At 41.0% G+C, this 19610-nt stretch overlaps 1 protein-coding gene across 1 annotated transcript in view; it reads left to right on the top strand.

The window, feature by feature from the left end:
• FBP2 (fructose-bisphosphatase 2) overlaps positions 1-4180 on the top strand; it is a 41587-nt gene extending 37407 nt beyond the window's left edge. The window contains exons 6-7 of the mRNA XM_019966533.2: positions 422-541; positions 3775-4180. Of these exons, the coding sequence (XP_019822092.1) occupies positions 422-541; positions 3775-3969 (315 nt within the window). The 3' untranslated portion in view covers positions 3970-4180. The remainder of the gene's footprint in view (positions 1-421; positions 542-3774) is intronic.
• The last annotated feature ends 15430 nt before the right edge of the window (positions 4181-19610 follow it).

The raw sequence follows: 19610 nt of genomic DNA, 5'->3' as shown, positions 1-19610 counted from the left end.
ACAGTTGGTGTTTGTCTATACTTCTTTTTCCAGTGTTTTGTTTTGTTGTTGTTTTTTTTTTTCTCATTAGCTTCTGTCTTAGGACACATATTGTCTCTCACTTTAAGTAGTGCAACATTTAATGAGTCTGATTACTAGTTGAGGTTTGGGAACTCCTAATGGTCAGCTCCAGGAGTTGGTGATGGACAGGGAGGCTGGCGTACTGCGATTCATGGGGTCGCAAAAAGTCGGACACAACTGAGCAACTGAACTGAACTGAACTGAATGGTCAGCTACATAATAATTTCAATTCCTAAGCTAGTGGGTAGAGGAAAGAGGACCTGGAATGCAGAGCTCACACCCACTGGATGTGTCACCTGAAGCAGGTGCTGACTGATTGCTAAACCCATTGCATCTTGCCTCTCCTCTCTCCATCCTCCAGGACGGCAGTGCTCCCTATGGGGCCAGGTACGTGGGCTCCATGGTGGCTGATGTGCACCGCACCCTTGTCTATGGAGGGATCTTCCTGTACCCAGCAAACCAGAAAAGTCCGAAGGGCAAGGTAACTCTCCTCTGTCTGCTGGCTGAATCTGCTCAGGGAGCCGGTCACAATTCCCTTTCTCATCATGCCTGTTTTTGGCTACCATCTGTCTGTGAGTGGGCAGGTGGAAGAGAAACGAAGTATATATGCCATTAATAGTGTTCTAAGGTTGTGGTAGAAGGTCTGGAGGAGGAGGAGGCTGAAGTTGTTGGTGATTGTCACTGGCCTTTACTTCTGCGGCTCTCATGCTCCTCAAATGACTGTGAATCAGCTGTGTTCACCCTCCACTTTCCACATGCTGTGTCTGTCTTTTTGCTTCATTACCAGCTGATTTTGGATCATAGATCCTTTTGAGAACTTAATGAAACTTACAAAACTTACATGAAACTTATTACATGTAAACATACACGTTACATATATTGTCAGGGGGTTCACAATAACCTGAGGATGACCCAAGAATTTCCTAGAGAGTTTCCAGAAGTTCAGGCTAAGAACTTCTGAACTACCTGTAAAGGTAGCTCTGGAAAGATCTCATTGCAACTTTATGAAACAAAACCTAAAATACCCATGTTATCAAGTGGGAATCATATGATCCCAATGCGTCTATCTTGAATAGACCCTGCCATGGAAAGGTTTCTGATTTTTAGCCAGTCACAGAATCATAGGTAAGAAGACAAATTCAAATAAATGTCTGCATATTCTCTGACACACTAACAACTAGCCACACATATATGCATCTCTCAGTGCGGGCGATCTGACCTGAATTATTGGAATGTCAGATTCAAAGCCATGATAAGAAGTCTAACACACCATGTGAAACCAAAGAGAAGATTTTAACATGCAGGTTAGTGTATCAGGCATTTCTCTTCCTGTGATGGTTTAGCTCTTGTATATTAGCTTGTTGGACAGATAAATCTAGTGAGCAGAACAGTGCTAAGGAGTATTGCATGAGATCAAGTAGAAGATGTGGAAATCCTTAGGTAGAACCACATTTGCCATCTACTCAGTTCTAACAAGGAGAACATTAAGACTAATTACTACTAGCTATTAATATTAAGATGATTTAAAATTAGTCAGAAAATACCTACATATAATTACAAAAATATTTCCACAAGGTATATAACTGCATATATAGACCTACATTCATAGTACCATTGATTTCTTTTTTTAAACTTTATTTGGAGGATAATTGCTTTACAGTGTTGTGTTGGTTTCTGCCATATGACAACATGAATCAGCCATAAGTATACATATATCCCCTCCCTCCTGAATCTCCCTCCCACTCCCGACCCCATCCCATCCCAACATAGCACCGGTTTGAGCTCTCTGTGTTACACAGAGACTTCCCATTATCTATTTTATATGTGGTAATATATATGTTTCACTGCTACTCTCTCAATTCGTCCCACCCTCTCCTTCCCCTGCTGTGTCCACAAGTCTGTCCTCTGTGTCTGCATCTCTATTCCTGCCCTGCAAATAGGTTCATCAGTACAGTTTTCTAGGTTCCATATATATGTGCTAATATATGATATTTGTTTTTCTCTTTCTGATTTACTTCAGTCTATATAACAAGATCTAGGTACCACTGATTTCTGATCTCCATGTTTTAGCTCTCATGGTCTCTGTGACCATGTTTGTGTGAGTGGGTGGGTAGTGGGATGTGACTGCTTCTCCTCCTATTGTCTCTGTAGAGCAATGTAGATTTTAATTGTGGGGAAAAAAATAGATCACATAGCCTGCAGGTAAAGGCACCATGAAGATCTGGACACTGTGTTTTAAAATGAGTTTACTACAAAAATATCTTAAGGTCAGAACAAAACTTGGTCCCAAGGTAAGTTTTATGTAAGTATCCATGTCCTTATCTATCTATTTTTTTATAGTATCTGAATTAACATGGTACAAATAAAAGCATCTTATTCTGTTTCCCCCAAATGGAAATAAATGCCCCCTACAGTTTTAACTTACTTTCTGCTCAGTGCCTGGCTCTCCAATTCAGATTGGAAATAGTTTGTTCCTCTCTTTGAAATAACAATAATTTAAAAATCAGCACAAGATGTAACTATGAAGAAAAGAATGGAAAGAAGTTGTGCAGAGCTGGATCAATCACTCTGAAAGCTGATTACAGAAGAGGAAATTTAAGTTACAGATTTCATACCTATGAGGGAAGGAAGGAGAGGATAGTGTGATACAGAGTCAGAGCATGCAGCAAGAACGTCACCTGAATCTGTGTGACGTGTGTGCGTGTGTCTGCTGTGGGTCAGGGGATGAGGAAGAAGTCAAAACATAATGACAGAAAAAGACCCAGAAAGGACATTCAATCAGCCCGTTTCAATTCAACTCACCATATACTAACTGGACACAGGATTGACACCTAGTCATCTCATAGTGCCTTTTAGAAGGGCATTTCTTTCTCAGAACAGGCACTGGATCCATGTACCTGGCTTGGCAAAAAATAGTACAACTGATTTCTGCCCATTTCTGCCCTCCACTGGGAGCCCTTGTGCAGCATACACTGCAGCCTTGTTTGGACACTTCCTAAATGTCAGGCAGTACTAGGAATGAAGATGCCACAAAGACCAACCTTAAGAGATGCCTCCCCTGCCCTCAAGGGAGGGCGTCCAAGGAGGAAGGCAGATGTTAAACAAACCTCAGAGTCAGAATTATCACGAAAGGGGAAGTACAGGATGCTGTGGGAGAGCAAGCAACAAGAGACCAGGCAATTCAGTCTAAGGGGTCAAAAGAAAAGGTCATCTAAACACCAGAAAACTCTTCAGCCAAGTTGACACTTGAGCTGTTCCTCCCCGCCACCCTGGACAGTGTGGTTATCCTGAGAGACCACCCAGCACTCTCTAGGTGACCCTCCAATCCCATCCAAGCTTGACTCTATTGGCCTTAAGGTCTGGCATGTAGAGGCTCCTAATCTGGACCCAGAATCACTTCACCTCATTAACGAACTAATGAGAAGTGAACACTAAGATCTCATACTCCCAAGTCTCTCATAATCACAAAGGTCAGCAGACAGGTAGCTATCGACTGGAGGTGTCCCCAGAGGCATATGTGATCAGCATCAGCTAGGGCACCCAGCCTTCTGGAGAGTGTTGGTCTCTGGCAGCAGCTCCCCTGAGATGGGCAAATGTACTCACACTAATGAGACAGAGGCTCAGCAGTTGGAATTCCTCCTGGAGCTTCAGGCACATGGTTTGGGGGTCTTGGCAACTTAGAACACTTGTCCACCTGACTCTGTTTCTCCTCAGCTCCGGCTCCTGTATGAGTGCAATCCTGTGGCCTACATCATCGAGCAGGCAGGAGGGCTGGCGACCACAGGCACCCAACCCGTGCTGGACGTGAAGCCTGAAGCCATTCACCAACGAGTCCCCCTCATTCTAGGGTCCCCAGAAGATGTACAGGAATATCTCACCTGTGTACAGAAAAATCAGGCAGGCAGGTAGTGAGTCTGACCCACAAGCCCTCTTCTCTTTGTATGTGCTTTGTTAGGGATGAATAAGTGAGTGAATGCTGGTGATGAGAAACAAAAAGTAAATTCACTGAATCGTGTGCAGAAGAGCAGCAGCGAACTGCTCATGACAGGTCTAGAAACCAGAGGCGAGTTTGTGCTCAATGTAAAGGGCTGAAAATAAAACCCACACGTGAAAAGAACAACTGTGATTTGTCTTCTGTCATGAACAGTGGTAAATAGGATTGTTATTTATCAGCCCAAGTAATCAGCAGCTATCCCTTGTGGGCAGAAAGTACAGAGGTCAGTTAAGAATTTGTCTTGGCTGAGAATTTGAACCTAATGTCTTAATCCTATAGTGATTAATTTTCTTTCTAATAAAATAGATACATATGTTTACTATATATACTCATTTCATATATACTTATACATATATATTTAATGTATATAAGTATATCCATTATAGATATTTAAATGCCTGACTTAATTTCTTAAAAGTTTTGTCTTATTGTGGATAGGCTTTGAGTTATAAATCTCATGGCTATTAAATTGTAAAATTTTGGATCAAGCGAACAAAGATACATCAGGACAAAGTCAAGCCATTTTTAGGAGCAATGATTTGGATGACCAATAACTACTTGAATGGAAAAATGTGGTCACCTATTGACAAAGTCACATACTAAGTGGAGTTAATATTTAAAAATTAATACCTAGTTTTCTCAGCCTTGTGACTTTTCCTTTTTAATTTTTTGGGGAAATACTTTAATCTATTCTAGATCCTAACCAGAGTACACTGGTTAATTACTTCATTTGTCCAAATTGTGTTATGATTGGGATGAGTGGCATATGCATCAGAAATCTGTTTGCTTTTCCAAGAGTTGCTATATTTGTATATAGACCCGGAGGCAAAAAATGCCTAGTGAAATATTCACAAACAAATCCAGAAATATAAAACAAAGATACATCAGGACAAAATTAGGCTTAACTCCAAATTTCAAGAATGATTCAATATTAGAAAATCCATTACATAATGCATTAGATTAAGGCAAAAGGCAATGGTGGGGAAGTGGGGGCTTGGAGAAACCATGGGAAGAAACATTCCTCACTTTAGCTTTGGACAAGGTGGTTCATACATCCCAGAGGTGGATTTCAATTTGGATATAATTCAGGACCCAACAGTGTTCCTCAGTCCACCTCTGCTTGGCAGCAGTAAGAGAAGCAGTAAAATTTAAGCATAATCAAAAAGTTTTCATCTCCCCCCACAAAACACAAAGATTTTCTTTCTCTAGGAAAAATTCTGATGCTAAGCAATGGGCTATGAATGCTTTATTAGACAGTTCATCTGAAACTTATATCTGAAAGATTCAAACTGAAGTCTTTGCTTCTTAGGAATAAATTGATATGGTGCATTTATAACACATGGTTTCAAGACATCACAACCAGGAGGAAAGTTTTTCAGGAAGCAAAGCTGAATGATAGCACCTTCAGTCATGATTTGTATTGCTCTGATGAATATGGTAGGTGCTCAGGGAAAGATCCATTCACTATCCTTCTTTAAGCTGAGACCCTTGGTCCCTGCACATCAAATCTGAAAACAGGAATCCAGTGAAGAGCATGGGACACTCATTCAATTCTTAGTGGCTACATATCAAAGATTTGAGGGTATCAGTGCAATGGTGCCTGAGTGGCCAGTGCTTTCATAAGCAGAGTCTGGAAAGACCATCAGAAAGAGGTTGTGCCTTCTGGCCTAAGTGATCTGAGAGTGGCTTTTCTCTTGGTTTCTCATTCCCCCGTGAATATCTTCACAGTTTATATGCTGGTGTCCAATTCAGGAGAAGTCCAGTTCTTTCCACTTTCCAGCAGTACACTCTCCAGGTGTGGCCCCACTTGAGGAAAGTAGGACCATTCACTGGCTTCCTTTGTGATTTGTACAGATGAGCTTCTCAGAGCAGACCCATTAACACATCAAAAGGAGAAAAGACATTTTAGTAGGTGTTCTTTAAAAATAAAAAGAAAACATGCTGTTTCAAATCAGTGGGACAAGAAATGACTGATGTTTGAATAATTAGCTAGTCATTTGAGGGGGGAAAAAATCCCAAAACCTGGATCCCCAAACATGTTGCAGATGGATTCAAAAATAAAACATAAAAAGTAAAACTGTAAAGGCATTGCAAAAAGATAAAGCATATATTTATGACCTTAAACAGGACCAAAAACACAAAGCCCAAGATATAAAGGAAAGACCGATGTGATTACATCAACATAAAAACAATACACCACAAATTAAAAAAGACAATTGATAGCTTAGGAGAAAATATTTATAATATATAACAAAAAATGAACACCAAGAATCATACATATTGAGAGAAAAAAGAAGCCATCCTAGAGAAATAAACTAATGATAAAAAACTGCAATTTGCAGAAGAGAAAATGCAAATAGTGAAAAGATGGTTAGACTCCCTGATAATCAGGGAAATATAAGTAAAATAACGTCAGATTCAGTTCAGTTCAGTTCAGTCGCTCAGTCGTGTCCTACCCTTTGCAACCCCATGAACCACAGCACGCCAGGCCTCCCTGTCCATCACCAACTCCTGGAGTCCACCCAAACCCATGTCCATTGAGTTGGTGATGCCATCTAACCATCTCATCCTCTGTTGTCCCCTTCTCCTGCCTTCAATCTTTCCCAGCATGAGGGTCTTTTCAAAATCATCGAAAGAACATTTGAACGCTGAGGAAATTCCACAAAACAACTTCTGAATGCCGGCAGAGGACATCAGGCACCCAGAAAAGCAGCCCATTGTCTTTGAAAGGAGGTAGGAAAAAATATAAAAGACAAAAAGAGAGACAAAAGAGGTAGGGACAGAGCTCCGTCCTGGGAAGGGAGTCTTAGAGAGAAGTTTCCAAACACCAGGAAACACTCTTACTGCTGAGTCTGTGGCAAGTCTTGGAACCACAGAGGGCAACATAACCAGGAGAAAAAATAAATAATTAAAACCCATAGATTACATGCCCAATGGTAACTCCCCCAGTGGAGAAGCAGCGCAGATGCCTGCATTCTCCACTAGCAAGCGGGGGCTGGGCAGGGAGGCACCGACTGCATTGCTTAGAGTAAGGACACGGCCTGAATGCCCTGAGGGCAATCTGAAGGAACTAACTTGGGCTAGCAAACCAGACTGTGGGATAGCTACCAAACGAAAAGCCCTAACCTAAGCACCGCCAGGCCCTCTCACAGAACAAAGAACTGAGCAGAGCTAGCCGGCTGCAGACCATCCCCCTCTGGTGACAGGCAGCCAGAGCCAGAAGGGGGCAATTGTGGCCCCAGAGAGGCATTACCTACCAAACTGCAAGCAGGCTTTGTTGCTAACCAAGACCTCTTGGGGTTCTGGACGGTCAACATCCGCCTGAGAAGGTGTGCTGGTTGTTCACCCAGAAAACTGAGTAACTGCACTCGCCAAACACCTGGTCACGTGAGCTGCTTGGACCTGCGAAGGGCACAAAACGCAGGCGCAACTGAGTCTGCACCTCTGAGAACTACCCGAATACCTGAATCTGAGTGGCTTAGACCTGAAAAGTGCATACAACCCAGGGCCGGCCTCAGACAGTTCCTGGCAGAGCAACCTAGAGCCTAAGCAGTGATGACAGGGAAAGCCCACGTGCTGTGAGCAGGGGCAAACCCAGTGTGGCTGAGACATTGCGAGCACACGCCAGTGTTATTTAAATGTTTGCAGCATCCCTCCCTCCCCACAGCAAGACTGAACAAGTGAGCTTAAAAAAGTGTCCACCACTGCCCCCTTGTGTCAGGGTGGAAATTAGACACTGAAGAGACCAGCAAACAGAAGACGCTAAAACAGAGGGAACCTCCTTGGAAGTGACAGGTGCAATAGATTAAAACCCAGTATGCTGCTGCTGCTGCAGCTAAGTCACTTCAGTCGTGTCCAACTCTGTGCGACCCCAGAGACGGCAGCCCACCAGGTTCCCCTGTCCCTGGGATTCTCCAGGCAAGAACACTGGAGTGGGTTGCCATTTCGTTCTCCAATGCATGAAAGTGAAAAGTGAAAGTGAAGTCGCTCAGTCGTGTCCGACTCCTAGCGACCCCATGGACTGCAGCCTACCAGGCTCCTCCATCCATGGGATTTTCCAGGCAAGAGGACTGGAGTGGGTTGCCATTGCCTTCTCTGGGAAGGGGCCTATAGATCTTGAGACATATAAGCCAGATCAAGGAACTATCTGAAAATGAACTGACCCCACACTGCCCACAACACCACCAGAGAAAGTCCTAGATGTATTTTTACTATTTTTACTATCATTCTTTATATTTTTTTATTTTTTTTAATTTTAAGTCCTCTATTACTCCTTTAATTTTCATTTTTTATAACCTACTATTACTTTGCAAAAAAAAGAGACCCTATTTTTTAAAGCAAACTTCATATATATATATTTTATAATTTTTGTGAAATTTTTTCTTTAATATTGTATTTTTGAAAATCCAACCTCTACTCTAGATTTTTAATCTTTGCTTTTTGGTATTTGTTATCAATTTTGTACCTTTAAGAACCCAATCTTCAGTACCCATTTTTCCTTGGGAGCGAGATTATTGGCTTGACTGCTCTCTCCCTCTTTGGACTCTCCGTTTTCTCCACCAGGTCACCTCTATCTCTTACCTCCACCTTCTTTTCTCTATCCAACTCTTTGAATCTCTTTGTGTGTTCCAGACGGTGGAGAACACTTAGGGAACTGATAACTGGCTGGATCTGTCTCACTCCTTTTGATTCCCCCCTATATCCTCCTGGCTACCTCTGTCTCCTTCCTTCCTCTTCTCTTCTCTGTATAACTCCGTGAAAATATCTGAGCAGTCCAGACCGTGGAGTGCACATAAGGAAGTGATTACTGGCTAGCTTGCTCTCTCCTCTTTTGATTCCACCTCATCTCATCCTGGTCACCTCTATCTCCCTCCTCCCTCTTCTCTTCTCCATGTAACTGTGAAACCTCTCTGGGTGTCCCTCACTGTGGAGAAACTTTTCATCTTTAACCTAGATGTTTTATCAACAGTGCTGTATAGATGGAGAAGTCTTGAGGCTACTGTAAAAATAAGACTGAAAACCAGAAGCAGGAGGCTTAAGTCTGAATCCAGAGAACACCAGAGAACTCCTGACTCCAGGGAACATTAATCGACAGGAGCTCATCAAACACCTCCATACCTACACTGAAACCAAGCACCACCCAAGGGCCAACAACTTTCAGAGGAAGACATACCACGCAAATTCTCAAGCAACACAGGAACACAGCCCTGAGCTTCAATATACAGGCTGCCCAAAGTCACTCCAAACCCACTGACATCTCATAACTCATTACTGGACACTGCATTGCACTCCAGAGAGAAGAAATCCAGCTCCACCCACCAGAACACTGACACAAGCTTCCCTAACCAGGAAACCTTGACAAACCACCCATACAACCCCACCCACAGTGAGGAATCTCCACAATAAAGAGAACTCCACAAACTGCCAGAATACAGAAAGGCCACCCAAACACAGCAATATAAACAATATGAAGAGACAGAGGAATACCCAGCAGGTAAAGGAACAGGATAAATGCCCACCAAACCAAAAAAAAGAGGAAGAGATAGGGAATCTCCCTGATAAAGAATTCTGAATAATGATAGTGAAAATGATCCAAAATCTTGAAAACAAATGGAATCACAGATAAATAGCCTAGAGACAACGATTGAGAAGATGCAAAAAAGTTTTAACAAGGACCTAGAAGAAATAAAAAATAGTCAATCTATAATGAATAATGCAATAAATGAAATAAAAAACACTCTGGAGGGAACAAATAGTAGAATAACAGAGGCAGAAGATAGGATTAGTGAGGTAGAAGATAGAATGGTAGAATTAAATGAAACATAGAGGAAAAAAGAATTAAAAGAAATGAGGACAATCTCAGAGACCTCTGGGACAATGTTAAACACCCTAACATTCAAGTCATAGGAGTCCCAGAAGAAGAAGACAAAAGAAAGACCATGAGAAAATACTTGAGGAGTTAATAGTTGAAAACTTCCCTAAAATGGGGAAAGAAATAATCACCCAAGTCCAAGAAAACCCAGAGAGTCCCAAACAGGATAAACCCAAGGCAAGACACATATTAATCAAATTAACAAAGATCAAACACAAAGAACAAATATTAAAAGCAGCAAGGGAAAAACAACAAATAGCACACAAGTGGATTCCCATAAGGATAACAGCTGATCTTTCAATAGAAACTCTTCAGGCCAGGAGGGAATGGGGGGACATACTTAAAGTGATGAAAGAAAATAACCTACAGCCCAGATTACTGTACCCAGCAAGGATCTCATTCAAATATGAAGGAGAAGTCAAAAGCTTTACAGACAAGCAAAAGCTGAGAGAATTCAACACCACCAAACCAGCTCTCCAACAAATGCTAAAGGATCTTCTCTAGACAGGAAACACAGAAAGGGTGTATAAACTTGAACCCAAAACAATAAAGTAAATGTCAACGGGATCATACTTATCAATAATTACCTTAAATGTAAATGGGTTGAATGCCCCAACCAAAAGACAAAGACTAGCTGAATGGATACAAAAACAAGACCCCTATATATGTTGTCTACAAGAGACTCACCTCGAAACAAGGGACACATACAGACTGAAAGTGAAGTGCTGGAAAAAGATATTCCACGCAAATAGAGACCAAAAGAAACCAGGAGTATCAATACTCATATCAGATAAAACAGACTTTAAAACAAAGGCTGTGAAAAGAGACAAAGAAGGACACTACATAATGATCAAAGGATCAATCCAAGGAGAAGCTATAACAATGATATATGCACCCAACATAGGAGCACCACAATATGTAAGACAAATGCTTACAAGTATGAAAGGGGAAATTAACAATAAAACAATAATAGTGGGAGACTTTAATATCCCACTCACACCTATGGATAGATCAACTAAACAGAAAATTAACAAGCAAACACAAACTTTAAATGATACAATAGACCAGTTAGACCTAATTGATATCTATAGGACATTTCACCCCAAGACAATGAATTTCACCTTTTTCTCAAGTGCACATGGAACCTTCTCCAGGATAGATCACATCCTGGGCTATAAATCTAGCCTTGGTAAATTCAAAAAAATTTAAATCATTCCAAGCCTCTTTTCTGACCACAATGCAGTAAGATTACATGTCAATTAAAGGAGAAAAACTATTAAAAATTCCAACATATGGAGGCTGAACAACACGTTGCTGAATAACCAACAAATCACAGAAGAAATTAAAGAAATCAAAATATGTATAGAAATGAATGAAAATGAAAACACAACAACCCAAAACCTATGGGACACTGTAAAAGCAGTGCTAAGGGGAAGGTTCATAGCAATACAGGCTTACCTTATCAAGAAACAAACAAACAAACAAAAAAAAGTCAAATAAATAACCTAACTCTACACCTAAAGCAACTAGAAAAGGAAGAAATGAAGAACCCCAGGGTTAGTAGAAGGGAAGAAATCTTAAAAAATTAGGGCAGAAATAAATGCAAAAGAAACAAAAGAGACCATAGCAAAAATCAACAAAGCCAAAAGCTAGTTCTTTGAAAGGATAAATAAAACTGACAAACCATTAGCCAGACTCATCAAGAAACAAAGGGAAAAAAATCAAATCAATGAAATTAGAAATGAAAATGGAGAAATAACAACAGACAACACAGAAATACAAAGGATCATAAGAGACTACTATCAGCAACTGTATGCCAATAAAATGGACAACTTGGAAGAAATGGACAAATTCTTAGAAAAGTATAACTTTCCAAAACTGAACCAGGAAGAAATAGAAAATCTTAACAGACCCATCACAAGCACGGAAATTGAAACTGTAATCAGAAATCTTCCAGCAAACAAAAGCCCAGGTCCAGACAGCTTCACAGCTGAATTCTACCAAAAATGTAGAGAAGAGCTAACACCTATCCTACTCAAACTCTTCCAGAAAATTGCAGGGGAAGGTAAACTTCCAAACTCATTCTATGAGGCCACCATCACACTAATACTAAAACCTGACAAAGATGCCACAAAAAAAGAAAACTACAGGCCAATATCACTGATGAACATAGATGCAAAAATCCTTAACAAAATTCTAGCAATCAGAATCCAACAATACATTAAAAAGATCATACATCATGACCAAGTCGGCTTTATCCCAGGGATGCAAGGATTCTTCAATATCTGCAAATCAATCAGTGTAATACACCACATTAACAAATTGAAAAATAAAAGCCATATGATTATCTCAATAGATGCAGAGAAAGCCTTTGACAAAATTCAACATCCATTTATGTTCAAAATTCTCCAAAAAGCAGGCATAGAAGGAACATACCTCAACATAATAAAAGCTATATATGACAAACCCACAGCAAACATCATCCTCAATGGTGAAAAATTGAAAGCATTTCCCCTAAAGTCAGGAACAAGACAAGGGTGCCCACTTTCACCACTACTATTCAACATAGTTTTGGAAGTTTTGGCCACAGCAGTCAGAGCAGAAAAAGAAATAAAATGAATCCAAATTGGAAAAGAAGAAGTAAAATTCTCACTGTTTGCAGATTACATGATCCTCTACATAGAAAACCCTAAAGCCTCCATCAGAAAATTACTAGAGCTAATCAATGAATATAGTAAAGTTGCAGGATATAAAATCAACACACAGAAATTCCTTGCATTCCTATACACTAATAATGAAAAAATAATGAGAAAATAGAAAGAGAAACTAAGGAAACAATTCCATTCACCATTTCAACAAAAAGAATAAAATACTTAGGAATATATCTACCTAGAGAAACAAAAGACCTATATATAGAAAACTATAAAACACTGGTAAAGAAATCAAAAAGGACACTAATGGATGGAGATATATACTGTGTTCATGGATCGGAAGAATCAATATAGTGAAAATGAGTATACTACCCAAAGCAATCTATAGATTCAATGCAATCCCTATCAAGCTACCAATGGTATTTTTCACAGAGCTACAACAAATAATTTCACAATTTGTATGGAAATACAAAAAACCTCGAATAGCCCAAGCAATCTTGACAAAGAAAAATGGAACTGGAGGAATCAACCTGCCTAATTTCAGGCTCTACTACAAAGCCACAGTCATCAAGACTGTATGGTACTGGCACAAAGACATAAATATAGATCAATGGAACAAAATAGAAAGCCCAGAGATAAATCCATGCACCTATGGACACCTTATCTTTGACAAAGGAGGCAAGAATATATAATGGAGAAAAGACAATCTCTTTAACAAGTGGTGCTGGGAAAACTGGTCAACCACTTGTAAAAGAATGAAACTAACACCATCAGTTCAGTTCAGTTCAGTCACTCAGTCATGTCCAACTCTTTGCGACCACATGAATCGCAGCACACCAGGCCTCCCTGTCCATCACCAACTCCCGGAGTTTACTCAGATTCACGTCCATCGAGTCAGTGATGCCATCCAGCCATCTCATCCTCTGTCATCCCCTTCTCCTCTTGCCCCTAATCCCTCCCAGCATCAGAGTCTTTTCCAGTGAGTCAACTCTTCTCATGAAGTGGCCAAAGTACTTTAGCATCATTCCTTCCAAAGAACAGCCAGGGCTGATCTCCTTCAGAATGGACTGGTTGGATCTCCTTGCAGTCATACACAAAAATAAACTCAAAATGGATTAAAGATCTAAAGATGAGACCAGAAACTATAAAACTTCTAGAGGAGAACATAGGCAAAACATTCTCTGACATAAATCACAGCAGGATCCTCTATGACCCACCTCTCAGAATATTGGAAATAAAAGCAAAAATAAACAAATGGGACCTAATTAAAATTAAAATCTTCTGCACAACAAAGGAAATTATAAGCAAGGTGAAAAGACAGCCTTCAGAATGGGAGAAAATAATAGCAAATGAAGCACTTGACAAATGAATCTCAAAAATATACAAGCAACTCCTACAGCTCAACTCCAGAAAAATAAATGACCCAATCAAAAAATGGGCCAAAGAACTAAATAGACATTTCTCCAAAGAAGACATACAGATGGCTAACAAACACATGAAAAGATGCTCAACATCACTCATTATCAGAGAAATGCAAATCAAAACCACTATGAGGTACCATTTCACGCCAGTCAGAATGGCTGCGATCCAAAAGTCTACAAGCAATAAATGCTGGAGAGGGTGTGGAGAAAAGGGAACTCTCTTACACTGTTGGTGGGAATGCAAACTAGTACAGCCACTATGGAGAACAGTGTGGAGATTCCTTAAAAAACTGGAAATAGAACTGCCTTATGATCCAGCGATCGCACTGCTAGGCATACACACTGAGGAAACCAGAATTGAAAGAGACACATGTACCCCAGTGTTCACTGCAGCACTGTTTATAATAGCCAGGACATGGAAGCAACTTAGATGTCCATCATCAGACGAATGGATAAGAAAGCTGTGGTACATATACACAATGGAGTATTCAGTTCAGTTCAGTCGCTCAATCATGTCCGACTCTTTGTGATCCCATGAATCGCAGCACGCCAGGCCTCCCTGTCCATCACCAACTCCCGGAGTTCACTCAGACTTAAGTTCATCAAGTCAGTGATGCCATCCAGCCATCTCATCCTCTGTTGTCGCCTTCTTCTCCTGCCCCCAATCCCTCCCAGCATCAGAGTCTTTTCCAATGAGTCAACTCTTCACATGAAGTGGCTGAAGTACTGGAGTTTCAGCTTTAGCATCATTCTTTCCAAACAAATCCCAGGGCTGATCTCCTTCAGAATGGACTGGTTGGATCTCCTTGCAGTCCAAGGGACTCTCAAGAGTCTTCTCCAACACTACAGGTCAAAAGCATCAATTCTTTGGCACTCAGCTTTATTTATAGTCCAACTCTCACATCCATACATGACCACAGGAAAAACCATAGCCTTGACTAGACGGACCTTTGTTGGCAAAGTAATGTCTCTGCTTTTGAATATGCTATCTAGGTTGGTCATAACTTTTCTTCCAAGGAGTAAGCATCTTTTAATTTCATGGCTGCAGTTACCATCTGCAGTGATTTGGGAGCCCCCCAAAATAAAGTGTGACACTGTTTCCACTGTTTCCCCATCTATTTCCCATGAAGTGATGGGACCAGATGCCACAATCTTCGTTTTCTGAATGTTGAGCTTTAAGCCAACTTTGTCAGTCTCCACTTTCACTTTCATCAAGAGGCTTCTTAGTTCCTCTTCACTTTCTGCCATAAGGGTGGTGTCATCTGCATATCTGAGGTGACTGATATTTCTCCCGGCAATCTTGATTCCAGCTTGTGCTTCTTCCAGCCCAGCGTTTCTCATGATGTACTTTGCATATAAGTTAAATAAGCAGGGTGACAATATACAGCCTTGACATACTCCCTTTCCTATTTGGAACCAGTCTGTTGTTTACTCAGCCTTTAAAAAGAATACATTTGAATCAGTTCTAATGAGGTGAATGAAACTGGAGCCTATTATACAGAGTGAAATAAGCCAGAAAGAAAATCACCAATACAGTATACTAATGCGTATATATGGAATTTAGAAAGATGGTATGATAACCCTGTATGCGATACAGCAAAAGAGACAGAGATGTATAGAATAGTCTTTTGGACTCTGTGGGAGAGGGTGAGGGTGGGATGATTTGGGAGAATGGCATTGAAACATGTATAATATCATATGTGAAATGAATCGGCAGTCCAGGTTCGATGCATGACACAGGGTGCTTGGGGTTGGTGTACTGGGATGACCCAGAGGGATGGTATGGGGAGGGAGGTGGAAGGGGGGTTCAGGATGGGGAATACGTGTACACCCATGGTGGATTCATGTTGATATGGCAAAACCAATACAATATTGTAAAGTAATTAGCCTCCAATTAAAATAAATAAATTTATATTTTTTTAAAAAAGAGTCTTCTCCAACACCACAGTTCAAAAGCATCAATTCTTCTGCACTCAGCTTTCTTTATAGTCCAACTCTCACATCCATACATGATTACTGGAAAAACCATAGCCTTGACTAGACGGACCTTTGTTGGCAAAGTAATGTCTCTGCTTTTTAATATGCTGTCTAGGTTGGTCATAACTTTCCTTCCAAGGAGTAAGCATCTTTTAATTTCATGGCTGCAATCACCATCTACAGTGATTTTGATTAACAAAGAACAATGAAGCCTGCAAACATTACATTGCTAACAAGGGTGGGAAATGATCCCCTTATCCCCGCTAGTGAGACAGATAGTGGACACATTCTTCTGGGAGGGCAATTTGACAGTTCTTCTTCTTTCTTTAATGTTTTCTTATTGACTTTATTTTTGACTGTGCTGGGTCTTTGTTGTGCGGCTGTCTCTAGTTGTGAGCGGGGGTGGGGGATGGGCGGTGGTGCCACTCTTCGTTGCAGTGCACTGGCTTCTCACTGCAGTAGCTTCTTGTGTTGTGGAGCACAGAGGCTAGGGCACTCAGGCTTCAGTAGTTGTAGCTCATGGGCTCAATAGTTGCAGGTCCTGTGCTCTAGAACAACAGGCTTAATAGTTGTAGTGCACAGGCTTAGTGGCCCTGCAGCAGGTGGAATCTTCCCAAATCAGGAATCAAACCTGTGTCTCCTGCATTGCAAGGCAGATTCTTTACCACTGAGCCACCAGGAAAGCCCTGAAAGTTCTTTTTAATAGGAAAGCCCCTTTGGCCCAATAGTCCCATTTTGGTATTTACAAAAACCTATATTAGTCTTTTAAAAATTAAGTATTATTTGTGATAGCAAAAGGATGAGAATAATTTTTTTTTACCTTATTCACAGAAATCCATGGTCTATTTTTTTCTAGGTTAATATGGAATACTGAATTACAGTTGCTTCCTCCTTTAGCAATCTGAGCTATGTGTTGACTTTTGATTCTTGTAGATTTATTCCAAACTATAGTTGCTAGTATACTTAGCCTTTAAACTTCATATATACCTAGCTGACCAGAAAAAATGAACAAGCAATAAAACAAAACAAACAAAATACCCAGGATGAGAACAATTTAAATGTCCACCTGCAGGGAGATAACAGATTTGCCATGTAGTAGTTTACATAAGTTGGGACTTACAAACCCAGTGGAAATAAATACATTAAATAGATTTATACAAAGGCATTCTTAAAATTAAAATAGATAAATGCAGAAAGAAAATATGTCTGCTAGCACCCTTTGGGGAGAAGGCAATGGCACCCCACTCCACTACTCTTGCCTGGAAAATCCCATGGATGGAGGAGCCTGGTGGGCTACAGTCCATGGGGTTGCTAAGAGTCGGACACGACTGAGTGACTTCACTTTCACTTTTCACTTTCATGCATTGGAGAAGGCAATGGCAACCCACTCCAGTGTTCTTGCCTTGAGAATCCCAGGGACGGGGGAGCCTGGTGGGCTGCCGTCTATGGGGTTGCACAGAGTTGGACACGACTGAAGCGACTTAGCAGCAGCAGCAGCACCCTTTGGCCTTTTGTTTCCTTTTAACCTGAATAGAATTAATACGTTCTTTACTCTCTGGCTTCATGTTCATGAAATGAAAGCTAATCACTTTTTTTTTTTTTTTGGTAAGAAAGAGAATACAAATGAGAAAGATATGGAGGGAAAGTGGGAGAGGGAGGGTGGGTCTATAAGGTGGGTCTGTATGTCAGTCAAGGTTCTCCAGAGAAACACAACTGATTGGGGAAACAGACACACACACACACCATGAACCCATGCTAGTGATTTAGCTGTGAAGTAGACAAAGTCCCTGCCCTCAAGGAGCTCAGGCCTGGTGGGTGAGACATATGTTTAATTGCTATTCACTGGGATAAGGGCTCTAGGAATAAAGTACCATATGTTTGCTCTGGAGCCATTTAAAGGAGCTGCCATTCTGAAAGTGAGGAGTCAGGCAAGGCTTTCCAATGGAAATGACTTTAAACTCAGACTTGAAAGTGAGGCCAGAAACTAGTCAGGAGAAAGTTAGGGAGGATGGAGAAGGCAAGTGAGAGGGATATGCACTAGCAGGTGAGAGAACAAAGATTTGAGAATAGGTAGAGTATGATTTCCTGGGGGCACAGCTGGTAATTCAGTTGGGAGTAGAATGTGAGGAGTGGGAGTGAGAGGTGAGTCTGCAGGGATAAGCAAGGCCTAACTCATACAGGGTGTTTTGAGTTGGTTAAGGAGTTTGAAATTCATCCTGAGGGCAATGGGGAGCCACTGATGAGTTTTAAGCAATGGAGGAACATAATCAATATGCATTTTAGTAAATATTACTTATACTATCAAGATAAGCGCGAAAAAAAAGATCAACAACCTCAGATATGTGGATTATACCACTCTAATGACAGAAAGTGAAGAGGAACTAAAGAGCCTCTTGATGAGGGTGAAGGAGGAGAGTGAAAGAGCCTGCTTAAAACTAAATATTAAAAAAAACTAAGACCATGGCATCTGGTCCCGTTATTTCATGGCAAATAGAGGAGGAAAAGATGGAATTAGCAACAGACTTCCTCTTCTTGGGCTCTAAAATCACTGTGGATAGTGACTGCAGCCATGAAATCAGAAGATGATTGCTTCCTGGAAGGAAAGCCAAGACAAACCTAGAGAGTGTGTTGAAAAACAGAGACATTACCTCTGTTAACAAAGGTCCATATAGTCAAGGCTATAGTCTTCCCAGTGGCCACATACGGTTGTGAGAGCTGGACTGTAAAGAAGGCGAAGCATCAAAGAATTGATGCCTTTGAACTGTGGTGGGGGGTGAAGACTCCTGAGAGTTGCTTGGACAGCAAGGAGATCAAACTAGTCAATCTTAAGGGAAATCAACCCTGAATATTCATTGGAAGGACTGATGCTGAAGCTCCAGTATTTTGGTCATCTGATGCGAACAGCTGACTCATTGGAAAATTCCCTGATGTTGGGAAAGATTGAGGGCAGAAGGAGAAGAGGGCATCACAGGATGGGATGACTGGATGGCATCACTGATGCAATAGACATGAACTTGGGCAAACTTTGGGAGATAGTGAGGCACAGGGAGGACTGGAATGCCACAGCCCATTTGGTAGCAAAGAATCAGATATGACTGCGCAAATGAACAACAACAACTTATACTATAGAAAATGGATTTGGAGTAGTCAAACTAGTTTTGTTAGTTCACCACCATAAGAAGGTTAATGTCATCATCTCCATGAAAATTGATGGTGATAAGCAAAAAAGCCATAAGTATAGAGAAAGCTTAGGTGTTTGAGGAATATTCACGAGGGTTGAGGTATCAGGGGTTGATTATGTATGTCAGAGGAAAGGAGAGGGAGGGAATTAATGAAATGTATGTTTGTGCCATATACAAAGCCAGGGAGCACTTGCAGATGACCTGTTCCATGTAAAATTCAGCTCTGTACATTGGAGTTTGAAGTTTCTGTGGATCAGCTGGGTTAGGACATCTTATAGGCAGTTGGGTACATGGGGGGTTTCGAGCTCAGGAGAGGAACTGAAAGTCATCAGAAATTTCAGGTGGTACCTGCAGTAACTAGAGTAAATGAGGTCATTTGGGAGGGTCTGGACTTTAGGGATGGACCTAAGTTAATAGAACGTGAGGAAGTGGGGTATAGCAAGTGTAAACAAG

The sequence above is a fragment of the Bos indicus genome, chromosome 8, assembly GCF_029378745.1.
Source record: "Bos indicus isolate NIAB-ARS_2022 breed Sahiwal x Tharparkar chromosome 8, NIAB-ARS_B.indTharparkar_mat_pri_1.0, whole genome shotgun sequence".
Classification (NCBI taxonomy): domain Eukaryota; kingdom Metazoa; phylum Chordata; class Mammalia; order Artiodactyla; family Bovidae; genus Bos; species Bos indicus.
This window is presented reverse-complemented; position numbering and strand designations above follow the sequence as displayed.